The 22,749-nt window shown below is 41.3% G+C and overlaps 1 protein-coding gene across 1 annotated transcript; it reads left to right on the plus strand.

Moving 5' to 3' along the window:
- Window positions 1-3,681: 3,681 nt before the first annotated feature.
- On the plus strand, window positions 3,682-11,733 carry myl13 (myosin, light chain 13). Its single transcript, XM_034183723.1, has 5 exons — window positions 3,682-3,833; window positions 6,658-6,685; window positions 10,904-11,053; window positions 11,159-11,332; window positions 11,437-11,733. The coding sequence occupies exons 1-5, from the start codon at window positions 3,732-3,734 to the stop codon at window positions 11,541-11,543; spliced, it is 561 nt and encodes a 186-aa protein (XP_034039614.1). The 5' UTR covers window positions 3,682-3,731; the 3' UTR covers window positions 11,544-11,733.
- The last annotated feature ends 11,016 nt before the right edge of the window (window positions 11,734-22,749 follow it).

Below are 22,749 nucleotides of genomic sequence, written 5' to 3' on the forward strand. Positions count from 1 at the left end.
TTAGAACGAATTCGTGCTGCCGTGATGAAAATGACACGCTTTTCGTCACAATATCACAAACCAATAGATGAATGTATATTTCGTGCTGCTGAATCACGACTTGCCGTGAGACCAGGTTGAATAAGTCACATCGGTGTATAAGTCGCAGGAACTCCCAAACTACTACCATAACTGTGACTTATACTCCAGAAAATTTTGTAAACATTGGTGTGTTTTGTGTAAGGTGAATTAAACCAATCAGAATGTTATCTGCCTTTACCTTTAAGAGCCAGAGTGTGCCAGCAAATGGTGCACTGCTGGTGACATGGTGAATTCATTTGAGAGGTTTTCCACCAAGTTAGTGGGTCTGCACACAAAGTCTCAAAGCAGAGGGAAGCCACCAAAGCTCCCTGAGGTGTACTGAAGCAGTATAGTGAAAGTGTTGTATTTTCCCATTACTGTTTACTTTTGTTTGTTTTCAATTCAGTTTCTCTGTGTATAGAAGCAGAGTGCATGTGTGCTGTGAACCTGCCTATACAGACCACATCTGAAGACTGTAACGAATAACTACCAGAGCAATTCTGTGTTCACTATTTAAAGAACACAGGTGCTGGGCACAAACATGAGAACTGTTGGGCATGAGCGCAGTGTACTTAAAGACTAAATCAAGGCAACTATTTTTAATCCTTTAGGGAAGTGGCCTGGAATGATTAACGCCCAAAGTATGAATATCATTCATGTTTTTGGGATTATTTGTACAGATACATCTGTGGATGTGCTGGGATACATCATGAGTGATGTTTCCTGAGATCTTTGGCTGTTGCAACATCAGACACCCTCCCTCAGGCGACCCACTCGGGGCTGATCAGACCCTGACTTCTTGAACCTTTTCATCCAAATCCATCTATGCCCTCTCTGCAGCTCCTGTGATTCCAAAGAGGGTTTGGGTCTTACATAGGGAGCGGGCAACATTTCACTCTTATTCAGCACACTGCAAAAACTGTGCCCCTTAAAATAAGACAAATAACACTATGTAACACAATTTTTGTTCCTGGCTTCTAAGTGTTATATTTCAACTGCTTATGTCTAAAGTCTATGGAAAAATGACTACATTCAGCACAAACTTTGACTTTTTTTTTTTTTTTACGTTCTAGAAAGTTCTAAAAGTTTCTTGAAATTTCTAGATAATTCTGGAAACTTCTAGAAAATTGTGGACAGTTCTAGCAGTTAAAGAATATTCTAGAAGACTACTCAGTAGTAGTGAAGGCGAATCGAGAATATTCTTGAAAACAGACAAATTTCAAAATATCATTGTCCTGATCACAGAAGCAAAGTTTCTGTGGAGTAACAGCTATTTTCTATTTATTTAAGGCATAACAGGTTAGGAAAAAAACACTGTGTACCCAGGAACAAAACAAAAATAAAAATTTGTTACATAGTGTAATCTGAAATCTAGTCAAATTGTCTTGTTTTAAGCAAAAAAATCTGCCAGTGGGGTAAGAAAAAAATTACTGGATTAGAATTCTCAAAACTAGCAAAATGTCTAGGCACTGATAATCAAAATGTGCCTTAAAACTAGACAGAATTCTTATTTTAAGATTAGTCCTCTGTCTTAAAATAAGGAAAACAATCTTGTTCCTTTGCTTGGGTGATTGAATCCATTGTGTTTCCTTGTTACTGGTTAAATACAGCTTGATATTAACTGGAAAACTTATTAAGAAAAAGTGAGATACATTTTCCCAAAATAAGACTTTTTTTTTCTTATGTAAAAAATGCTTCTCAAGATTATTTTTCTATTTAGAAAATAATGAAGTCAAATTTTCTATAAACAAGTCTTTTTTACCTTCTTAGATGTCAATTTTTTGCAGTGCAAAAATCTACTTTGAAAGCCATTCAACACACAATCTTAACACCTCGGTATCACTTTGAATGCTTTGTACTTGTTTTTCTACAGAATAATTTCTGACCATAATTGAAAGCTAAATGGATATTTTATTAGTTTTGTGTCAATGTTACGCTTGTTTTCATATTTAACTTAAATAAATTGATGATACTAGGTACATACAGGCATGAAGACAGTCAGAGCTATGGCAGGCTGACATTTGACCTCAGAGACTTTAGCCTTAACTTTAACAACTGACCTCTGGCTGACCTTGCCATTCTGGAATCCACCTAAGTTTGTGCCTCATTTGTTGCAAATTGGGTTGAAAATCAAATTTCTTGAGCTTGGCCTTTGTCAGATAACTTCTTTGTGGAGCAATTTCAGGGTCAGCCATGACTGACATGGCAAGTTTGGTTTGGAAATGAGGAGACTGATTTGGGATGAGTAGGCCAACAAATAGACAGGCCGACATGACTTTAGGCCCAGTGATTGACCTCTGATAAATTTGACAGTATTGGGCAATTCCAGAACCCAGTGCCGAAACCAAAGTGATTTATTTACACAGCAGTTCCAACAGGTGACAAACTCCACATGGTGAAAAAAGGGCAAATCTACAGAAACTAACATGGAAATAAATATGTTTAAAATCAGAACTGAAATGGGAAATACTCTGAGAAAATAATATAACGGAAAACATCACGATAACAGAAAGTTATATGTAATGGACAGAGCAAAACAGGGGCCAAAATAAAACATGATCACAAGAGCCGGGACACAGAGAACAGAGGAGCAAGTCAGAGCTGTCACACACCAGGAAGAGGCACACGACTGACGGGACGAGACAGGGAAAGGATCAGATCACACACACACACACACTTGAGGGCCACCCACACAGCTGACTGACAGAGACAGAGGAATGTGACCATGAACCTTAGACAGAGAAAAGGAGACAGACAACACCAAGACAACACCGGGTCCAAGACAAAGAACTAAGGAGTACCACAAGGGGAACCAGGACCGGGAACGCACCACACACACATAAACACAACCCACACATCAATGTTTATTGCAAACTGGAGTGATAAATCAAACTTTTACCATTGATTTCAGTGATCTTGACTCCGATGAGTGATCTTTTGGTAACTTTTCCCTCACCTCAGCAATTTCAGAATCCACCTCACACATGTGCCAAGTGTGGTGAAAATTAAGACTGAAAAACAAAAATGTAAATTTTATATTTGTCCCTTTAACCTTGACTACAACAATGGACCTTCTGACCTTGAGTAAATTTGATCTCAATTCCAGAACCTGTCTACACATGTGAGTCAGATTTGGTGAACATGGAGTGAAAAAATCCAAATTTGACCTTCAACCCCAATTATTTTGACCTGTATGTACGTGTGATTGGGTGAATGTGGGCTGTCAATGTAAATTTGATTTAAACATCTCCATCACTTCTTATCCAGTGGATATTTTCTTTGTCCTTTCTTCTCCGATAACCACCACACTTCACTGGATGAGGTCAGGAGTCTGAGGTTACTGAGGTTACCAAGGTTAAGTGAGGTCTCACTCCTGCTGATGGAAATAACCTGATGAAAAGAAGGTTCCAGGGATTTCAGATAATAGACTTCAAGCAGTCAGGTGGTGATGATGATCATACATACTGCACACATGCTGCACACTGCAACCTTTGTCTTAAATAGAAACACAATGCCATGGCCTTATATAGCGCTCCCTATTGTTGGCAGCGTGGCGCTCATGGAGGGGGCGGAGATGACACTTGAGGATCGGGATAAAGGGGTGGTCACCTTCACATGCAGCGTGCTGGACCCCTCAGTCCTCCTCTGTGACTCCAGGTAAGAGGTGCTCAATGGCCCCTAAGAAGAAAGAAGAACCGAAACCCGCAGCACCTCCCAAACCTCCCGAGCCTGAGCGGCCCAAGACCCCCGAGTTTGACCCCGCATCAGTGACGGTAAAACATAACACCAGCTGCAATATTTAGTGGAAACATAAAAAAAAAAAAAACACACACACACACACACACACACATCAGGTATATCTGAATCCTTTTCATTTTAAATTAAGACATTTTGATTGAGACAGTGTATGAAAAAAACATTTAATTTACTCATTTTTTTTTTATTTCAAACTATTATTACTTTTTAAAACTGTAACTTTGTTTTGTTCATCTACTAGATGAAAGCAAGTTGCAGGGCTGTAGTGTATGGAGCCTTGGATTCAGAACAAAAAATGAATGCACTGCCAATGTTATTTATCTTGTGCACATGAAATTAAAAATGAACTGGATTTCATGCACAAATAGGGAAAGCGATCACTGCATTCATTCCATATCCTTGATCTCAGACTTCAGTTTCCTTCACTAGTTCAAGCTTTGTCAACAGCCTGTCAACACTAATTGAGCATTTGATTGCACTAGTTAAGCATTTTGTTGAACGAGCTGATCAAAACATCTATAATCACTTTTTTTGCATCTAGTGGCCCTTTTGTCAAGCCAATTCCAACACAAACCTGTGTATCACGAGTAAGGTTTCAGAAGTCCCAACCTGTCTGCTTTTTGGTGCATTTGTGGCCCTTTTGTCTGAAAATTTCAGTCTTACTAGTTTACTGGTAAGCTGCAAAAGCTGTGACGTTAACTAAGTATTCACCTCACTAGCTATCTAGTGACCTACAGTTCTGTCCACTAGTTAACTATAGTAAGCATTTTGGTCTAGGTCTTTTGATCACATCCTTTATTCATGTTTGTGTTTGACATTTGTAAAAAAAAAAAAAAAAAAAAAAAATTACATTTAAAAAAAAGGAAATCAAAAGAAATATACATATTTCAGAATGTAATATGATAACCCCAGCGTAAAGTTAAAAAATAAATTATTAAAAAATATTTGTGACATCATAAAGTGGGAATGATAAAGTATGACAATATCCAAAATTATTGGTACTGATGGATTTTAACTACGTGCTGTGACAGGAAGGCAGCCCTGGGGTCATTTGCAAATAAAAATAAATAAATGAATAAAATAAAAATGAGCAGCTAGAGTTAGCCTACAATGAATCCAGAAAGTATTCACATCGCTTCTCTTTTTCACATTTTGCAAAGCCACAATCTTATTTCAAAATAGATGCAATTAATTTTTTCCTGAAAATTCTACACACAATACCCCATAATGACAATGCGAAAAATGTATTTATTTCTTTATTTTTCCAATTTATTTAAAAAAAGGAATCATGTGTACATAAGTATTCACAGCCTTTACCATGAAACTCAAAATTAGCTCAGGCTCATCAGGTTTCCACTGATCATCTTTGAGATGTTTCTACAGCTTAATTGGAGTCCACCTGAGATAAATTCAGTTGATTGGACATGATTTGGAAAGACACACACCTGTCTACATATAAGGTCCCACAGTTGACAGTGCAGGTCAGAGCACAAACCAAACATGAAGTCAAAGGAACTGTCTGCAGATCTCTGAGACAGGATTGTCTCAAGGCACAAATCTGGAGAAGGGTACAGAAATATTTCTGTGGCTTTGAAGGTTCCAATGAGCACAGTGGACTCCATCATCCATAAATAGAAAAACTTCAGATCCACCAGGTCTCTTCCTAGAGCTAAACAGAGTGATCGGGGAGAAGAGCCTTTGTCAGGGAGATGACCAAGAACCCGATGGTCACTCTGTCCATCTCCCAGCATTCCTCTGTGGAGAGAGGGAAACCTGCCAATAGGACAACCATCTCTGTAGCAATCCACCAATCAGGCCTGTATGGTAGAGAGGCCAGACAGAAGCCTGTCCTTAGTAAAAGGCACATGGCGCCCACCTGGAGTTTGACAAAAAGCACCTAAAGGAGACTCAGACCATGAGAAACAATATTCTCTTGTCTGATGAGGCAAAGATTGAACTCTTTGATGTGAATACCAGGCATCATTGTTGGAGGAAACCAGGCACCATCCCTACAGTGAAGCATGGTGGTGGCAGCATCATGCTGTGGGATGTTTTTTAGTGGCAGGAACTGGGAGACTAGTCAGGATTGAGGGAAAGATGAATGCAGCAATGTACAGCGACATCCCGGATGAAAACCTGCTCCAGAGTGCTCTTGACCTCAGACTGGGGCGACAGTTCATCTTCAGCAGGACAATGACCCTAAGCACACAGCCAAGATATCAAAGGACTGGCTTCAGGCAACTCTGTAATGTCCTTGAGTGGCCCAGTCAGAGCCCAGACCTGAATCTGAGCACCTCTGGAGAGATCTGAAAATGGCTGTACACCGACGCTCACAATCCAACCTAATGGAGCTTGAGCAAAGAGGAATGGACAAAACTGCCAAAGATAGTTGCACCAAGTTTGTTGCATCATGTTAAAGAAGACTTGAGGCTGTAATAGCTGCCAATTGTGCATCAACAAAGTACTGAGCAAAGGGTGTGAATAACTAAGTTCACATGAATTATTAGTTTTCATTTTCAGTAAAGTTGCAAAAACTAAAAAAACGTGTTGTCATGTTGTCATTATGGGGTGTTGCGAGCAGAATTTTGAGGGAAAAATGAAATGAGTCCATTTTGGAATAAGGCTGTAACGTAACAAAATGTGGAAGAAGTGAAGCGTTGTGAATATTTTCCAGATGCACTATATTTCAGGATGCCCAAATGTTTGGTTGTGATGTTAAGGAGGGTTACTTGTTCATCACTTTAAACACACTTTGTTCACAGTCCAATTACATCAGTTGCTTTGTGCACTGGTTATGTCCTGAGTGATCAGCAGTATTTACTGTTTCTTTGTCTCTTTCAGCTGGAATTCACCCCCGAGCAAATTGAGGGTAAGTTTGAGTCTGTTGTTGCAGTAATCCTTTACGCTGCAACAGTCCAGGGAGGATCTAGGAATTTCCCAAGTCAGGAGCCATTAAGGGCCATATTTTACAGGGGCCAAGTGTGAGTCCAACATACGTGTACAATTCCCTGTTCAGTAATGTGTATTCATTTCAGTCAATCCATTGCTCTTGGCTGCCGTTCCAGATTTGAGGAAAGACACATTTATTCATTTTCTGTCATTTATCTGTGTCCGGGTTACAGTGCCAGCAGACAAAGCAGCTTAACCCACACTTCCATATCCTCAGCCAGGCCACCTACTCCTTTTGAAGGATCCCAAGGTGCTCCCAACCCAATTGGGACGCATAATCCCTCAGCATGTCCTGGGTCTGCCCCGGTGCCTCCTCGCAGTTAGATGTGCTTGGATGACCGCCCTAGGAAGATGCCAAGGAGGCATTTCCACCTCAGCTGGCTCCTTTGATGTGAAGGAACATTGGCTTTATGCCGAGTCCCTCTTGGATATTCAAGCTTCTCACCCTGTCAATCAGTGTAAGCTCAGTTACCCTATGTGGTCGCTTGCACCCATGATTTTGTTCTTTTGTTCTTTACCCAAAGATCATGACCGTAGGTGAGGACAGTATTGTAAATCGATTTCTGGACTATTTCTAACATTCTCTGTTTTTATCCTCCATTAACTGTGCTAAAAAAAACCTAGTTGTCTGCCACACAGATACTGTTACACTGTGAAAACACTGTGTTAGTATCTGATTAGTGCTCATCAAAAGTCATTCAGAACTGTCATCCAGAAACAAGCACATCCACTTGTCTGTCCTTTGGAAAGGTGGTGTGCTAATCGAAGTTATAGTTGTAAGATTTTCTACTTATGGTTTTTTGTTTTGTTTTGTTTTTTTGTCTGGCATGAAGGATCCTTGTATTTTGAAGATCATGTTCCTTCCTGTAATTCATTTAAAACAATCCTGTAAACTCTTCCACATAAATTACATAAATTCCCATTTTGCTGAATTCATATTTTTTCCTCATGCGGCCTCAACACCCACACTCCAGTGGCCTACCACCTAGTTTGGGAACCATTGTGTTTCCATATTAAATTTGTAAAATAATTAAAATTCTTCATCTGCAGTGCTATGCTCTTGGGACTCAGTGAGGGCGGTCACATCTCTCCTCTCTCCTCCTCTATCTCTGGTCCAACCTTCAAAGTCCCTACTTCACTCGACTTTGAATTCTTCAAACTATATTTGGAATAACCATGGGATTGATCAGCTGGTCTCTGAACACTATTGACACCATTTCTTCAACAATTAAATCAGGGCTGGGTGACCCTTTTCGACCATCACCTCCCTTTTAAGGTGTTGGGCTTGAGTCCAGAAGATCATGGGTTCAAATCCCCGCCTGACTGGAAAATCACTAAGGGCCCTTGGGCAAGGTCTTTAATCCCCTATTGCTCCCGGTGTGTAGTGAACGCTTTGTATGGCAGCACCCTGACATCGGGGTGAATGTGAGGCATAATTGTAAAGCGCTTTGAGCGTCTGATGCAGATGGAAAAGCGCTATATAAATGCAGTCCATTTATCCTGCGTGCCCAGATGGAAACTACCCTGCGGGCTATGTTCTCTAGGCCTGGGAGAAGTGGTGTGGAGGACCTCTGTGGAGGATTTATTTATACTTTTCCTCATCTGTCCGTCATGATTAATGAGTTGGGCAAGGCAATACATTCACAGACTACATTAACCCTTGAACTCAGACGTAAGTTGGATAACATCTTGCAGCAAATGTACGCCTTGCAAAGGAAGATGTCGTAGACCAGGGAATACTCATAAATTGTATTTGGTTGGTTAGAGGAGCTGCAAATGTGCTTTCTCTGCTTAACTCCAAACATGGCAGGCTTATCAGCCTCCGAAGGTCAAAATGCCCCGCTGTTTTCCTCCAGAAGAATTTCTACGGCCTTGATGAACCATTCGGCTGCTCTCTTATCTTCTGCCCTCCCCAACAGTCAGTCTGTTGTTGTCAAGGCAACTCAAGACATTATGCACACACTGACAGAAACTGATACAAACTCAGCTGGCTGATACAAACTCATCTCATTTGCACTCATGACGCACGCCCCATCTTTCCCTCTGCCACCTCCACCACTCTCCCTTGCCTCCACTCTGCCACTCCTTCTGAGCTCACAGCCACGTGGAACACTACTGCCACCCCCCCATTATTATGCCATTATTACATTCAACTTGTTTAATTGTATTTTTGTCTGAGGTGATTGTGTGGGAAGAAATTTCATTGAACTTGTTGTAATGACTATCTATCTATCTATCTATCTATCTATCTATCTATCTATCTATCTATCTATCTATCTATCTATCTATCTATCTATCTATCTATCTATCTATCTATCTATCTATCTATCTATCTATCTATCTATCTATCTATCTATCTATCTATCTATCTATCTATCTATCTATCTATCTATCTATCTATCTATCTATCTATCTATGCAGACAAGTGGAATTTAACAGAATCAGTTAGTAATCATTTTTCCAATAATACTTCCAAGACAGGCCAAATGTTTTAATCAGACTGTGTCACTACCCATATCTAACAGGACCTTCCTCATATGTCAAGCAATATTTCAACCAAGCTAAACCTCTTTGGTGGGACTATCGATTTCTATTTAATCCACACTAGACAGAGGACCGCAGCAAACCACTCATTTGTTGGCTGCTGCCAGAGCGCCGCCATCTTGGTTAGCGTTTAATAACCAGACATCAATAGAAATCAAATCAAATGGCCATAAATCTGCATTTTCTGTGCTTTTACTGTGCTGTTACATTATTCAAAGTCAGTCCCACATGTGTACAGCCACTATTTGTCAAAACAAATACAGAAGAGAATCAGATTGATATAACAGACTTGAATGAATTTGTTAGTCTCAGTCCAGACATAAAATAATACCATCAATTTGTCATAAACACATTATGCCTGCTACAACACCAGACATGAGTCCGATCCTTAATTAATTTCATTATGAAATTAAAGATGGGAAATAATCAGGGGTGAAAAAAGTTTGGCATGATCGCATCATATTAAAGATACTAATATTAAAGACTGCTCTTAACTCACCTGCAGCGTTGCTTTTTCAGAGCACTTCTCTGTGAAAATTTCAAATGAAATAAATAAAATGAAACCGTCACACCAGCCAGGGTGAAAGTAAGATTATTCAATAATTTCTTGGCCAAGTTGAAAGAAATCTGAAAACACTACACTGGAATATGAAGTATATTATGGAGAAATTAATCTCATTTGTGTTGTTGTCGTTCATTCGGCTGCTCCCGGTTCTTTATTCGGGGTCGCCACAGCGGATACAACCGTACCCACATTGGTAATTGGCACAAGTTTTACACTGGATGCCCTTCCTGACACAACTCCAGTTTTACCTGGCGAAACACACACAGCCGCTGGTGTTCCAAAGAGGTCTCCCATCCAAGTACTAACCAGATCCTGCTCTGCTTAGCTTCTGAGATCTGACGGGATCAGGCTGACACAGGCAGATCAGCTGCAAATTAATCTCATTTGTGTATTTTCTCATATTAGTAAAATATACAAAGTCAAAGTGAGTGTCATGTGACCCAACAAATTGAGAGAAAAAGCATTTCCATTCTATGAATTTGCACTTACAGAATATCTCAGGATGGAAAACCTGATGTGAAGAGGCTAATTAAAAAGGGATCAATTGAGACTTATGAAAGTGAGACTTCTAATTGAATCGCTTAACAAATGGTGAGATATTTATCGCGACAACGCATTCAGGCAGTAACATTGAAGTCACTACAGAATACAGATGGACACAAAAATAATTTTCTAACCTTTTTTCAGCAATTTCAGTCGTTTCCCCACATCATTTATATTGCACATAATACACACATATGAAAGGTCACATCACAATTAATTATTATTTATTTTTTATTTAGTTAACCTTTATTTAACCAGCTGACATTCCTTTGTACTCGAATGCTGCACAATACAGCATTTTCAGATCACTTTAACCCAAGTTTAAATCAGCGCATCATCATATTTCTATTTAATCTCATGCCTGATGATGCAGAATAACAATAAGCAAGCTGGCAAGAGCTCACAGGCTGCATCCAACCATGTAGTGGATGAAATAGAAATCGATGGGTGGGACAAACAAATAACGTGGCTTTGTTGTGTTCACAGACTTCAAAGATGCCTTTCAGCTGTTTGACATTACACCAAAAAACGAGATGAAAATCACCTACGCTCAGTGTGGTGATCTCATTAGGGCTTTGGGCCAGAACCCAACGAACAAGGAGATCATGTATGTTCTTGGAAAACCCAAACCTGAAGGTAGGTGTTGTGTTGAGTGACTCTGGTGTCTAACAGTCAAACAACTTAACTTCAAACTTTGCTGCTTTGACAACACCTGATGCACCTTTGGGACATGTTCCATAGACATGCAGACGAAGATGCTTGACTTTGACCAGTTTCTGCCCATTCACCAACACATCTGTAAGGCCAAAGACCGGGGAACATATGAGGACTTTGTTGAGGGCCTTCGTGTGTTTGACAAAGAGGGGAATGGTACTGTAATGGGCGCTGAGCTCAGGCACGTTCTGGCAACGCTAGGTAAGTTGACGTGACGCAGTGACGCACAGCCATGTGATTTTATGGAGCTGTGGCTTTAAGGACAGATGTGCAGCTGACAGTTTGGTTTCATGTTTGGGCCACAGGTGAGAAGATGAAGGAGAATGAAGTGGAACAGCTAATGCAAAACCAAGAAGATGCTAACGGATGCATAAATTATGAGGCTTTTGTTAAACACTTATTGGCATCTTAAATGGCATACAGTATGTGTCTCTGTCAGTTTTCTTGTAATTGTGATGTTTATTTCTCCTTCACCATGAGAATGTGGTGAAGGAGTTTCTGTATTTTACGTCCATGTGTGCCAGATGGATCGGCAAAAACTGCATTGCAAAAATGCTGTAAATTATCTTAAATAAAGAAATCTTCTTGAACTTTTCCAAAAATGAGGCTTTAGCGCTTTGGTTGAGTAAATCTCCTGCAGGACTTTGTTCCAATATAAGTGGTGGGTACAGCTAGCCATAAAGTTAGCATAGATAACTGCTAATCTGCTAACTATAACGTTAACGGTAAACTGGTAAACCTGTAAATTGTGTAGCAAAGTGACTATTAACCATTAACTTTTATTGTATGAACAAAAATAAATAAATAAAAGAAGCATGTTTTTTGATTGTGGGAGGAAAGTGAAGTACCATAGGAAACCCACACAGACACGGGGAGAAGAACATGCAAACTCCACACAGACAGGAAGTGGGCATGGGTGGAATCAAACACCAGAGACTTTTGCTGTGAGTATCAGGTTTGGTCGATAGGACAGGCAGGACGCAAATGCAGGACGCAGGAACACAGCTTAGTGGCATAAAACGTTTACTGGATTATCAGGCTGAGGTCGGTACACAGAAAGACAGTCCACACAGAGCAACAGGATCAAAAGCATCAGGCTAAAGGCGTGGTCGAGGTACACAAGCAGGTTGTCAAAAAACACAATGAGCCAATCAGAGCAAGGCAAAAATACAAGAATAAGGGTGGAAAGAGGCACTAGGCACATCGATCTGGCGAAGCATAAAGGCAAACTGTGAAGCTTATAAAGCACCCAGGTGACTAACTGCAAATCAAGAACAGGTGTGTGAAGAAGCTCCCAGAACCGGGGTGTGGCCAGACAGAGGGAAACACCCACCACCAAGAGCCCAGAGAGGGAGACAAGAGAAAGAAGGACAGAGAACCACCAACCAGAAAGACAGAGCAAGAGGCAGACAGAACCCAAAAGCAACCCAAAAGACCAAAAAACCTGACAGTGAGGCAACAGTGCTAACCACTAACCTACCATGCCACCAGAATTGTCTTGAGTACACATTTCTTGAAAACTGATTGATCGTGAAAGAAGGAGACAAGTAAAGGAAGTCACCAAGACACCCATGATGAGTCTGAAGGAGATACAACTCTGTGTGGCTGTGACTGGACAAAATCGGCATTGTGCAACTTTTGTCTGATGCATCGCCTGTTATATAGTTTCATGGTAGAGCAGAGAAGGTTTTTGTTAAAACAAGACATGACTACTACAACTACAGTTTGCTGGAAAGCTGATAAGAACCTCAAGTCTAGATTTGATCTTAAGACCTTGCCATATAAATCAAGCAATTATTTGAACTTGAAACCTACTGTAGCGTAGCACTATGAATATTACACTATGGATTATTATAAAGCAGTGATGTCCAAACTATTCCTGAAAGGGCCAAGAGGGTGCAGGTTTTCTTTGCAGCCATCTGACTCTAGAAGGTGATTTCACTGATGAACTCATCCCACCTGCTCAAAGTGATGTTCATCAGTGAAATCACCTGCTGGAGTCAGTGGCTGCAAATAAAACCTGCACCCTCTTGGCCCTTTCAGGAATAGTTTGGACACCACTGTTATTACACAACATGGATTCATCATAAAAAGTATTCTAAGAGTATATTAAGTTAGAGAACAATGAAATAAAGTCATTAGATGAATAAACTGATGATTTTTTATATTTAATTTGAAATGAAAAATCATAAAATGGACATTTTAGATTTTCTAAAAAAAAAATAAAAAAAATACACACATTTAAGACACTGTCTATGAGGACAAAATGAACCAGCTGAAGTTTTGCTGCCCAGAATTGTGACTGAAAGAACGTGGGGTTTGAAGCAACAATTACACACTGTTTTCTCTTTAAAATATATAATATTGGTTTATTCTACTGAATCAGTTTTAAAAATGTTCCATCTACTCTTCAACCTACTGACCATCAAATATCCTTACAATGGAATAAACCAATTTGGAACCAAATGAGAGAAAGGTAATTATTTGTATTGCTCTTTTACAGCCAACAGAGGGAGGTGTTGCTCAATGAACCACTGATTTGTTAAACCAGTGGTTCTTCAAACTCCTCAGTCCTCCACTATTATACGTATTTTCCATTTCTCAGTGCTCTACCTAGAATTGATGAGTTACATCATGTGCACACAATCAGGAGTTCTTATCAGATCAGACAACTGTGCAGAGCAGAAAGTGATGGAATACGGAAAAAAAGCAGGGAGGGGCACACACACACATATACACACACACACACCACACACACACACACACACACACACACACACACACACATATATATATATATATATATATATATATATATTTATTTATTTATTTATTTATTATTTATTTTTTATATATATACACACAAACTGTACGGCACAACCTGCATGGCCTGATACTGGGCCAGGAAATTATATTCAACCAACACATACCACACAGTACAGTCCCAACCAGATTTCCTATTGAATTACTTAAAATTCATGTTCAAATGTCCCATGTAATGAGTATTCACAGCTTTACAATATACCTCTTTGATATGCATTTCCATTTTCAGCAATTTATAAAAAAAATTGGATTTCTGTCATATGAAGAAAACTGTCAAAAGTGAACCAAGCCCTCAGGAGCTTAATGTGACTGTAAGTGCCTTCGGCTGCTCCCTTGTTTGCACTCGGGGTCGCCACAGCAAATCCAAGGTGGATCTGCATGTTGATTTGGCACAGGTTTTACGCCGGATGCCCTTCCTGACGCAACTCCACATTACATGGAGAAATGTGGCAGGGGTGGGATTTCAACCCAGAACCTTCCGAACTGAAACCAAGCGCATTAACCACTTGGCCACCACCCCTGCTCGTCTTTTAATGTGACTAATGTAAGAAAAAGAAAAAAAAAACAAACTTGAGCAAGTCTCTTAACAACAACAACCACAACTACATGCAGATGAATAAATTATATATATATATATATATATATATATATATATATATATATATATATATATATATATATATATATATATATATATATATTAAAAGCAGAGCTGTGTATGTGTGTAACTTTGATCATGGAGAAACTGGGGAGAGTATGTATTTTGGGTCAAGGATGAATGCCGCAAAAACAGAAATTGATAGGACTAATATTTTTGGAGAAAGATTTTAGGTTATAACAGTGAACAATGGATGTTGATATCACCAATAATCAGTCCCTGGTAACCAGACAAGCTCTGAACACAGGAAATAGCTCAACCTTGCCAGTTATAAAACATGACATCAACTAAATGTGCCAAATTATAAATGCAATTATTCACAGAACGTTCTTATTTTAATTTCCTGCACTTTCAGTTAAATTGAAAACTGAAATTTTGCATAATTTATTACCACCTTGCAAAATATCAGCCTACCTATTTTAGAAACACTACCCAATCTGGAACCTGCAAGACCCCACGGGCAGTGCACTAGTTGTAAATAAAGCCCAAGGCTGCGTTACCTTCTTGGTGGCTTCCCTCACCACTCTCATTATATATATATATATATATATATATATATATATATATATATATATATATATATATATATATATATATATATATGAGGTCTATCAGAAAAGTATCCTACCTTTTTATTTTTTAAAAAACTATATGGATTTGAATGACGTGCGATTACACCAATCATGCTGAACCCTCGTGCGCATGCGTGAGTTTTTTCATCCTAATTTAAGGCTTAATTCACCCAGGACGTCGTGAGAGAACAGAGAAGATTCAGAAGAGGCCGGCATGAGGACTTTATGCGGACATTCCACTGTTTAATGACATTTTTTAATGAAAGACGTGCGCAGCAAATTCACCGAGTCGTTTCCGTGACGATCTCGGCGAATCTGTGTGCGCCGCGACAGGAAAACACCTCCGTGTTGAAAACCATTTGTAAAATTCAGGCGGCTTTTGATGGCTTTCAACAAGTGAGTAACTGAGAAATTGTTTAACAGCTTGGGCATGTTCCAACTTGCCCGTTAAGGTTTCCAACACGGAGGTGTTTTTTCCTGTCGCGACCCCCCGCGGTCGGGTCCAGCCCGACATGCGACTCTGCCCGCACGTTCTTCATTACAAAATGTCCGTTAACAATGGAATGTCCGAATAAACTCCTCCATGCCGACTTCTTCTGAAAGTTCTCTGTTCTCTGACGACTTACTGGGTCAATAGAGCCTGAAATGTGGAAGTTTTCAACTTGAAACGGCGAGACGCTGCCGCCTCGAAGCGCAGATCGCCGTCAGGCACACTACCAGACCAAAATCTCTCATCAGCTGTTTTTACCGAAAACCAGCTGAATTTATCAAATGGTGTCCACTCAGTTGTGTCTTACAGTTTTGAAAAAATTTTGATCAAACAAAGCAGCAGTCTCTGAGCCATTCCTAAACATGAAAAAAACGACGAGAGGGTGGGCCACTCCTCACTCAAAGACTGCCCACAGGCGAATGACGTAACTGACAGGCGTGAAAAAACTCTTGCATGCCCACGAGGGTTCAAGCATGTCTGATGTAATCACAGTGATTCAAATCCATATGGTTTTTGAAAAAAATAATAAGGTCGGATACTTTTCTAATAGACCTCGTATATATATATATATATATATATATATACATATATATATATATATATATATATATATATATATATATATATATATATATATGTGTGTGTGTGTGTGTGTGTGTGTGTGTGTGTATTTCTCCAGGTAAACCTGAAGTGCATCAGGATGGGCATCCACTGTAAAACTTGTGCCAAAAACCCTGAACAAACAGGAGCAGCCGAAAAGACAACAATAACATTTTGTATCAATTACTTGCCATTCCATTTCGCAGTCAGTCATTTAAAGTTTACACCTAATCTGGGGAAGGGAGTGACTCCATTCTCATGTAAATGAATGTGTCTTTCAGCTCTTCAAATAAAGACATGTAATTAACAAAACACTCAAAGCTTTTTCTTCAAAAGCTTAACATTCACATTCACGTTCTCTGCTTCTGGTAGTTGAATAATCTCTCTGCCTTTCTCTGCACCCCTTACCACACCACCACCACGGCACATTATCTTTTTCAGCCAGCTCTCCTTTCCAGCCTTATATATAGCCATTACTTGTGGCAGAGTCAATTTCCACTGGACCTCCAGGATGGCATCACTTTGTGGCTGCTGCTGGGATATTTTTACTCTGCTGCACAGTTTCAGTCATTCAGTAAATGTGCTGAACCGTAATGAAGTCATTTCTTTTATGTAATTCCTGCAAAGTGTGTGCTCTCTTTCCATTAAAGTACCTTTGGTGTTGTCCATTTATTGCACAAAGGCTTCAGCTCCCGGATAAACTTTATGCAAAACTAAATTTTCCCCTCCAATCTGCTTTTACAACAATAATATATTGACTTGGAGGCTGCTGGGCAGTTGGGGGGGTGGGGGACCTCAACCGTCAACATTTACATTTTTCAATTAAATACCGTGACCCACTGGGCACCTCCAAATCTGAGATCATGGTCCTCTGTGGGAAAAGAGCAGGTTGGTCCATCTGGGTCAGGAAAAAGTGGAGGAGTTCAAGTATCTCAGGCTCTTGTTCACAAGTGGGGTAATTTGGAGTGTGAGATCGATAGATGGATTTTGGCCGTATCGGATGCTCTACCGGAGCATCGTGGTGAAGAAAGAGCTGAGCCAGAAAGCAAGACTCAAAATTTAGCAGTTGATTTACTCTCCTGTCCTCACCTATAGTTATGATTTTGGGTACTGACTGAAAGAACAAGGTCACAGATACAAGCGGTGGAGATGAAATTCCCGTAATGGGTGTCGGACTTACTCTGGGTCAGGGAGAAGCTCGAATATCTGGAGGACTCGGTGTAGAGCCGCTACTTCTTTGCATCAAAAGGATCAAGCTGAGGTTGTTTGGGTATCTAGTGAAGATGCCCTCTGGCTGTGTTCCTAGGAAGGTTTTCCAAGCACGTCCACCTGGGAGCCAGCCCAAGGGAAGACCTGGGACATGCTAGAAGGATTGTAGCTCCCAGCTGGCTTGGGAATGCCTCAGGATCCCCCAGGAAGAGTTTCAGGACTTGGCCAAGGATAATGAAGTGTGGTGTGAGCTGTTTGGTCTATTTTTACTGCAAACCCCAACGCAACATGGACTTTCCATCTCCACCCTGTGGGCCCACCACCCACAGGGGGAACCTCTGGTGTCGGGTGTGCTGTCCTTTGGGTGGCAGTGAAAGTCAAAGGCCTCGACGGACCAGACCCGGGCGGCAGGGGCTAGCTCTGGGGTTGTGGAACGTCACCTGCTGTGGGAAAAGGAGCCAGAGCTTGTGTGGGAGGTGGAGCGATATTAGTTAGATCTGGTGGGTCTCACCCAGCCCAGTCTCACTTTTTTTTTTTTCATGCTCCCATGATTTAATGAGTCAAGTTCATTTAAATCAGTCAGTAAGATACAGTGCAGGAGTCTATGGTAATTTACTTATATTACTCACTCGTCTTCAACCACTTTTCTGTGCTTGGGTCGTGGGGGAAACAGCTCCAGCAGGGGATTCCCGACTTCCCTTTCCTGGGCCACATTGTCCACCTCTGACTGGGGGATCCCGAGGCATTCCCAGGCCAGTGTGGAGATATAATCTCTCCACCTAGTCCTGGGTCTTCCCCCGGGGTCTCCTCCCAGATGGACATGCCTGAACACCTCCCTTGGAGGCGCCCATCCTTACCAGATGCTCCGAACCACCTCAGCTGGCTCCTTTCAATGCGAAGGAGCAGTGACTCTACTCCGAGCTCCAAACGGATGACCGAACTTCTCGCCCTATCTCTAAAGGAGACACCAGCCACCCTCCTGAGTAAGCCCATTTCGACCGCTTGTACCCGCGATCTAGTTCTTTTGGTCATGACCCAACCCTCATGACCATAGGTGAGAGTAAGAACAAAGAATGACCAGTAGATCGAGAGCTTCGCCTTTTGGCTCAACTCCCTTTCATCACAACAGTACGGTAGAGTGAATACAACACCGTCCCTGCTGCGCCAATTCTCTGGCCAATCTCACACTCCATCGTCCCCTCACTCGTGAACAAGACCCCGAGGTGCTTGAAGTCCTTCACTTGGGGCAAGGCTGTATTCCCTACCTGGAGTAGGCAATCCATCAGTTTCCTGCTGAGAACCATGCCCTCACATTTAAAGGTGCTTCACACTCGGCTGCAAACCAATCCAGTGAGCGTTGAAGGTCATCGGCCGATGAAACTAACAGGACCACAACATCTGCAAAAAGCAGTGATGAGACCCTGAGCCCACCAAACTGGAAACCCTCCTCCCCCGACTATGCCTCGATATCCTGTCCATGAATATCACAAACAGGAACTATCACCTTATCAAGGTGGAGTGGTTTGTATGCCCCTATGAACCTGAGAGCTGTGTTGTCTGGAGTCTTTGTGCTCCTGGTAGGGTTCCCATGGCAAATTGGTCTCAGGCGAGAGGTCAGACTAAGAATAGTTCAGAAGACACCATGATAAAACGAGGTAGAGGAAACGTGACGCGGCCAGGGGCCCTCATCTGGAGCCCGGCCCGAATGTAGGGCCCGTCAGTGATTGCCTGGTGGCTGGGCTTGCCAAGGAGCCCAGTCGGGCACAGCCCGAAAAAGGCTCACCACCCACAAGGGGGAACCTCTGGTGTCGGGTGCGCTGTCCTTTGGGTGGCAGTGAAAGTCGAGGGCCTCGACGGACCACACCCGGGCAGCAGGGGCCAGCTCTGGGGGTGTGGAACGTCACCTGCTGTGGGGAAAGGAGCCAGAGCTTGTGTGGGAGGTGGAGCGATACTAGTTATATCTGGTGGGTCTCACCCAGCCCAGTCGGCACAACAATGGGCCTCAGGATCTCGTCACGGTATCTCTGTGCATTCAAAATGCCATCAATAAAATGCACCTGTGTTCTTCGTCCATAACAGACGCCTGCCCATACCATAACCCCACCGCCACCATGGGCCACTCGATCCACAACATTGACATCAGAAAACCGCTCACCCACACGACGCCACACACGCTGTCTGCCAAGTGCCCTGGACAGTGTGAACCGGGATTCATCCGTGAAGAGAACACCTCTCCAACGTGCCAAACGCCAGCGAATGTGAACATTTGCCCACTCAAGTCTGTTACGACGACGAACTGAAGTCAGGTCGAGACTCCGATGAGGACGACGAGCATGCAGATGAGCTTCCCTGAGACGGTTTGTTCAGAAATTATTTGGTTATGCAAACCGATTGTTTCAGCAGCTGTCCGAGTGGCTGGTCTCAGACGATCTTGGAGGTGAACATGCTGGATGTGGAGGTCCTGGGCTGGTGTGGTTACACGTGATCTGCGGTTGTGAGGCTGGTTGGATGTACTGCCAAATTCTCTGAAACGCCTTTGGAGACGGCTTATGGTAGAGAAATGAACATTCAATACACGAGCAACAGCTCTGGTTGACATTCCTGCTGTCAGTATGCCAATTGCACGCTCCCTCAAATCTTGCGACATCTGTGGCATTGTGCTGTACGATAAAACTGCACCTTTCAGAGTGGCCTTTTATTGTGGGCAGACTAAGGCACACCTGTGCACTAATCATGGTGTCTAATCAGCATCTTGATATGGCACACCTGTGAGGTGGGATGGATTATCTCAGCAAAGGAGAAGTGCTCACTATCACAGATTTAGACTGGTTTGTGAACAATATTGAGGGAAATGGTGATATTGTGTATGTGGAAACGTTTTAGATCTTTGAGTTAATCTCATACAAAATGGGAGCAAAACCAAAAGTGTTGTGTTTATATTTTTGTTGAGTGTATTAATCCATAATAATTATTTCACTTGTGATTTATTAATTTATTTATTTAAAGTCCTTAAACTCAGATGCACCTTACATAAGCAGGTTAACAACACAGGTACGCACTGCACATTCTGACACCAGCCCCCTGCAATGGTTGGTCGGCATGACTTCACATAATGGTATAATGGGCAGAACATAGACTCAGAAAGAATCCAAATCAGAAAGATCTTTATTGTAATCATACTTATGTAGAATGAAATTACTGAGGGCTTCATTGAATATGTAAAAAATCAACATACAGAAAAATTTATGAAATTGAAAAACTTATAGAAATGGTGCCCACCCCACCCTCATACGGTGGGTGATCACTGTTCTTCCTGTCTTTGATGTGTTTGGGCAGAGAAAGGAGTGATGGATGTTATAACTTTGGAACAGAAATTGTTTCTCAGTCTGGTGGTCCTGGAAATTAATGTTGTCAGCATTTACTCAATGGCAGCGGTTCAATCAGAATGTGTCCAAATAGCATATTAGATTTGGACACATTCTGATCATGGGCAACCGATGTACATATTTAAGTCATGTTTCCTTTTTCCATTTTGTCCACAGTTGGCTTTACTTTTCAGCAGTTTGTGGAAAACCGGAATTCTGATCCAGTTGTTAAAAGTGATCTTTATGACTAACAATGTTTTAATATGACTAAGGTTGTAAAAAATAATATCATCTGCATATAATTACAAACACTATTAACTCCAAGTATGATTAGAAGTGATTCATGTCTTGAGTAATCTTTTAGTCAAACTAATCAACTGAGGTTGTAGGAAACCTGTTTTTGATAGTCTTGTGTTACTCACCCTCCAGTACACTGAACAACACGTATGAGTGATTGTAGACCTGATGAGGGCATTGCTGGTAGTTTGCTCCTGGGTAAACAGGATTATTAACAACTTCAGTGGAAGATCACAGATTGTCAGGCTGCAGGGTTGTATGCCAGATGAGGCAGTCAGCAACACAGCAACCCCCCAGGGAACTGTCCTGGTTCTCTTTCTGTTTACCTTTCACATGTCAGACTTTAAGTACATCACACCGACAGGTCAGATGTAGAAACATGGGAGCATAGAATATAGAGGCGTGACTGATGACAACTAGACGGAAATTGCATCCAGGAGTGGTGTGGTTGGTGTAATATAATATTTTTCTGATGCTGAATGGCACAATCTTATTTCTGGTGTGGGCACAGATTTTACAGCCATATGTTCTTCCAGACATTAATTCTCTGTCCAATTTGGTACTAGTACAAAGTTAGACAGGTTTGCCCCATGGAAGCTATATTTTTAAATGGTAATACCTGCAATCATAAAGACAGTAAGGGCTACGGTAATCAGATATGTCACCCCAATGACTTTTATTGGGGCAGATATGTAACAAAAATTGCCCAACATGTTCACATCTGGCAGAAAGTATGTAAATGTGCATACAGAATTTTCAGATTTTGCTGGATCCAAGCATTTTTCCAAAAGGATCCAGTCCCACCAACATTATAAGTTCATTAGATTTCACCTCATCACCTTTGAATGTCAGTTGGACAGTTTGTCAGCAGGAGTCAGGATAGCTCAGTGGTTAGAGTGTTGGTCCACTAATCCAGGGCTTATGCAGGCTCTCCTGGGAGACTTCTGCTTGTCCTGGGTAAACATGCTAACAATGTGAAACAGTTTTTATAATCTGTTGGTTTTGATTAAATCCAAATTATATGCAGCGATATTTTGATGGCATAGAATATCATTGAGTACAATTATAGGTAAATTAGGCAGATATTTTACACTTAAGACTGGCTGGAATACCTTAACCTGTCATTTTTCTCAGTTTTCAGGTGGCTGTTCTTATGTGAAAGGCTTGTTAAAGAGTCTATTTTAGGTTGTTGATAATACAATAATATTTTAGAAGGCAATAGAAGCTTTGGATAACAATACACAGTAAATTCACCAGTGTAAAACTAACACTGACATTGTTAACTGCCAGTGTACAAATGGTCCTACTCTGGCCAGAGTGGGCCCACGTCAGTTTTTATGTATATACGTATTTATTTTTTATTTTGCCGAATTTCATTGGCGGCAATACAGCTGGTGCAAAAACCGACACTTCCACTGGGTGGTGAGTATGCTTTGGCCAAAGACGGTCATTGACAACCACAGTCAGTTGCTCCGTGTCACTCACACACAGTATGCATGTTTATCACGCTACTAGTGTGTAGCACACTGACTGCATTCAACATGGAAACAACATTTATTTTTAAAATATCTGATATTTTCAGTTCCTCACGTGGTATCCAGGTG

Source organism: Thalassophryne amazonica, chromosome 12, assembly GCF_902500255.1.
Source record: "Thalassophryne amazonica chromosome 12, fThaAma1.1, whole genome shotgun sequence".
Lineage (NCBI taxonomy): Eukaryota > Metazoa > Chordata > Actinopteri > Batrachoidiformes > Batrachoididae > Thalassophryne > Thalassophryne amazonica.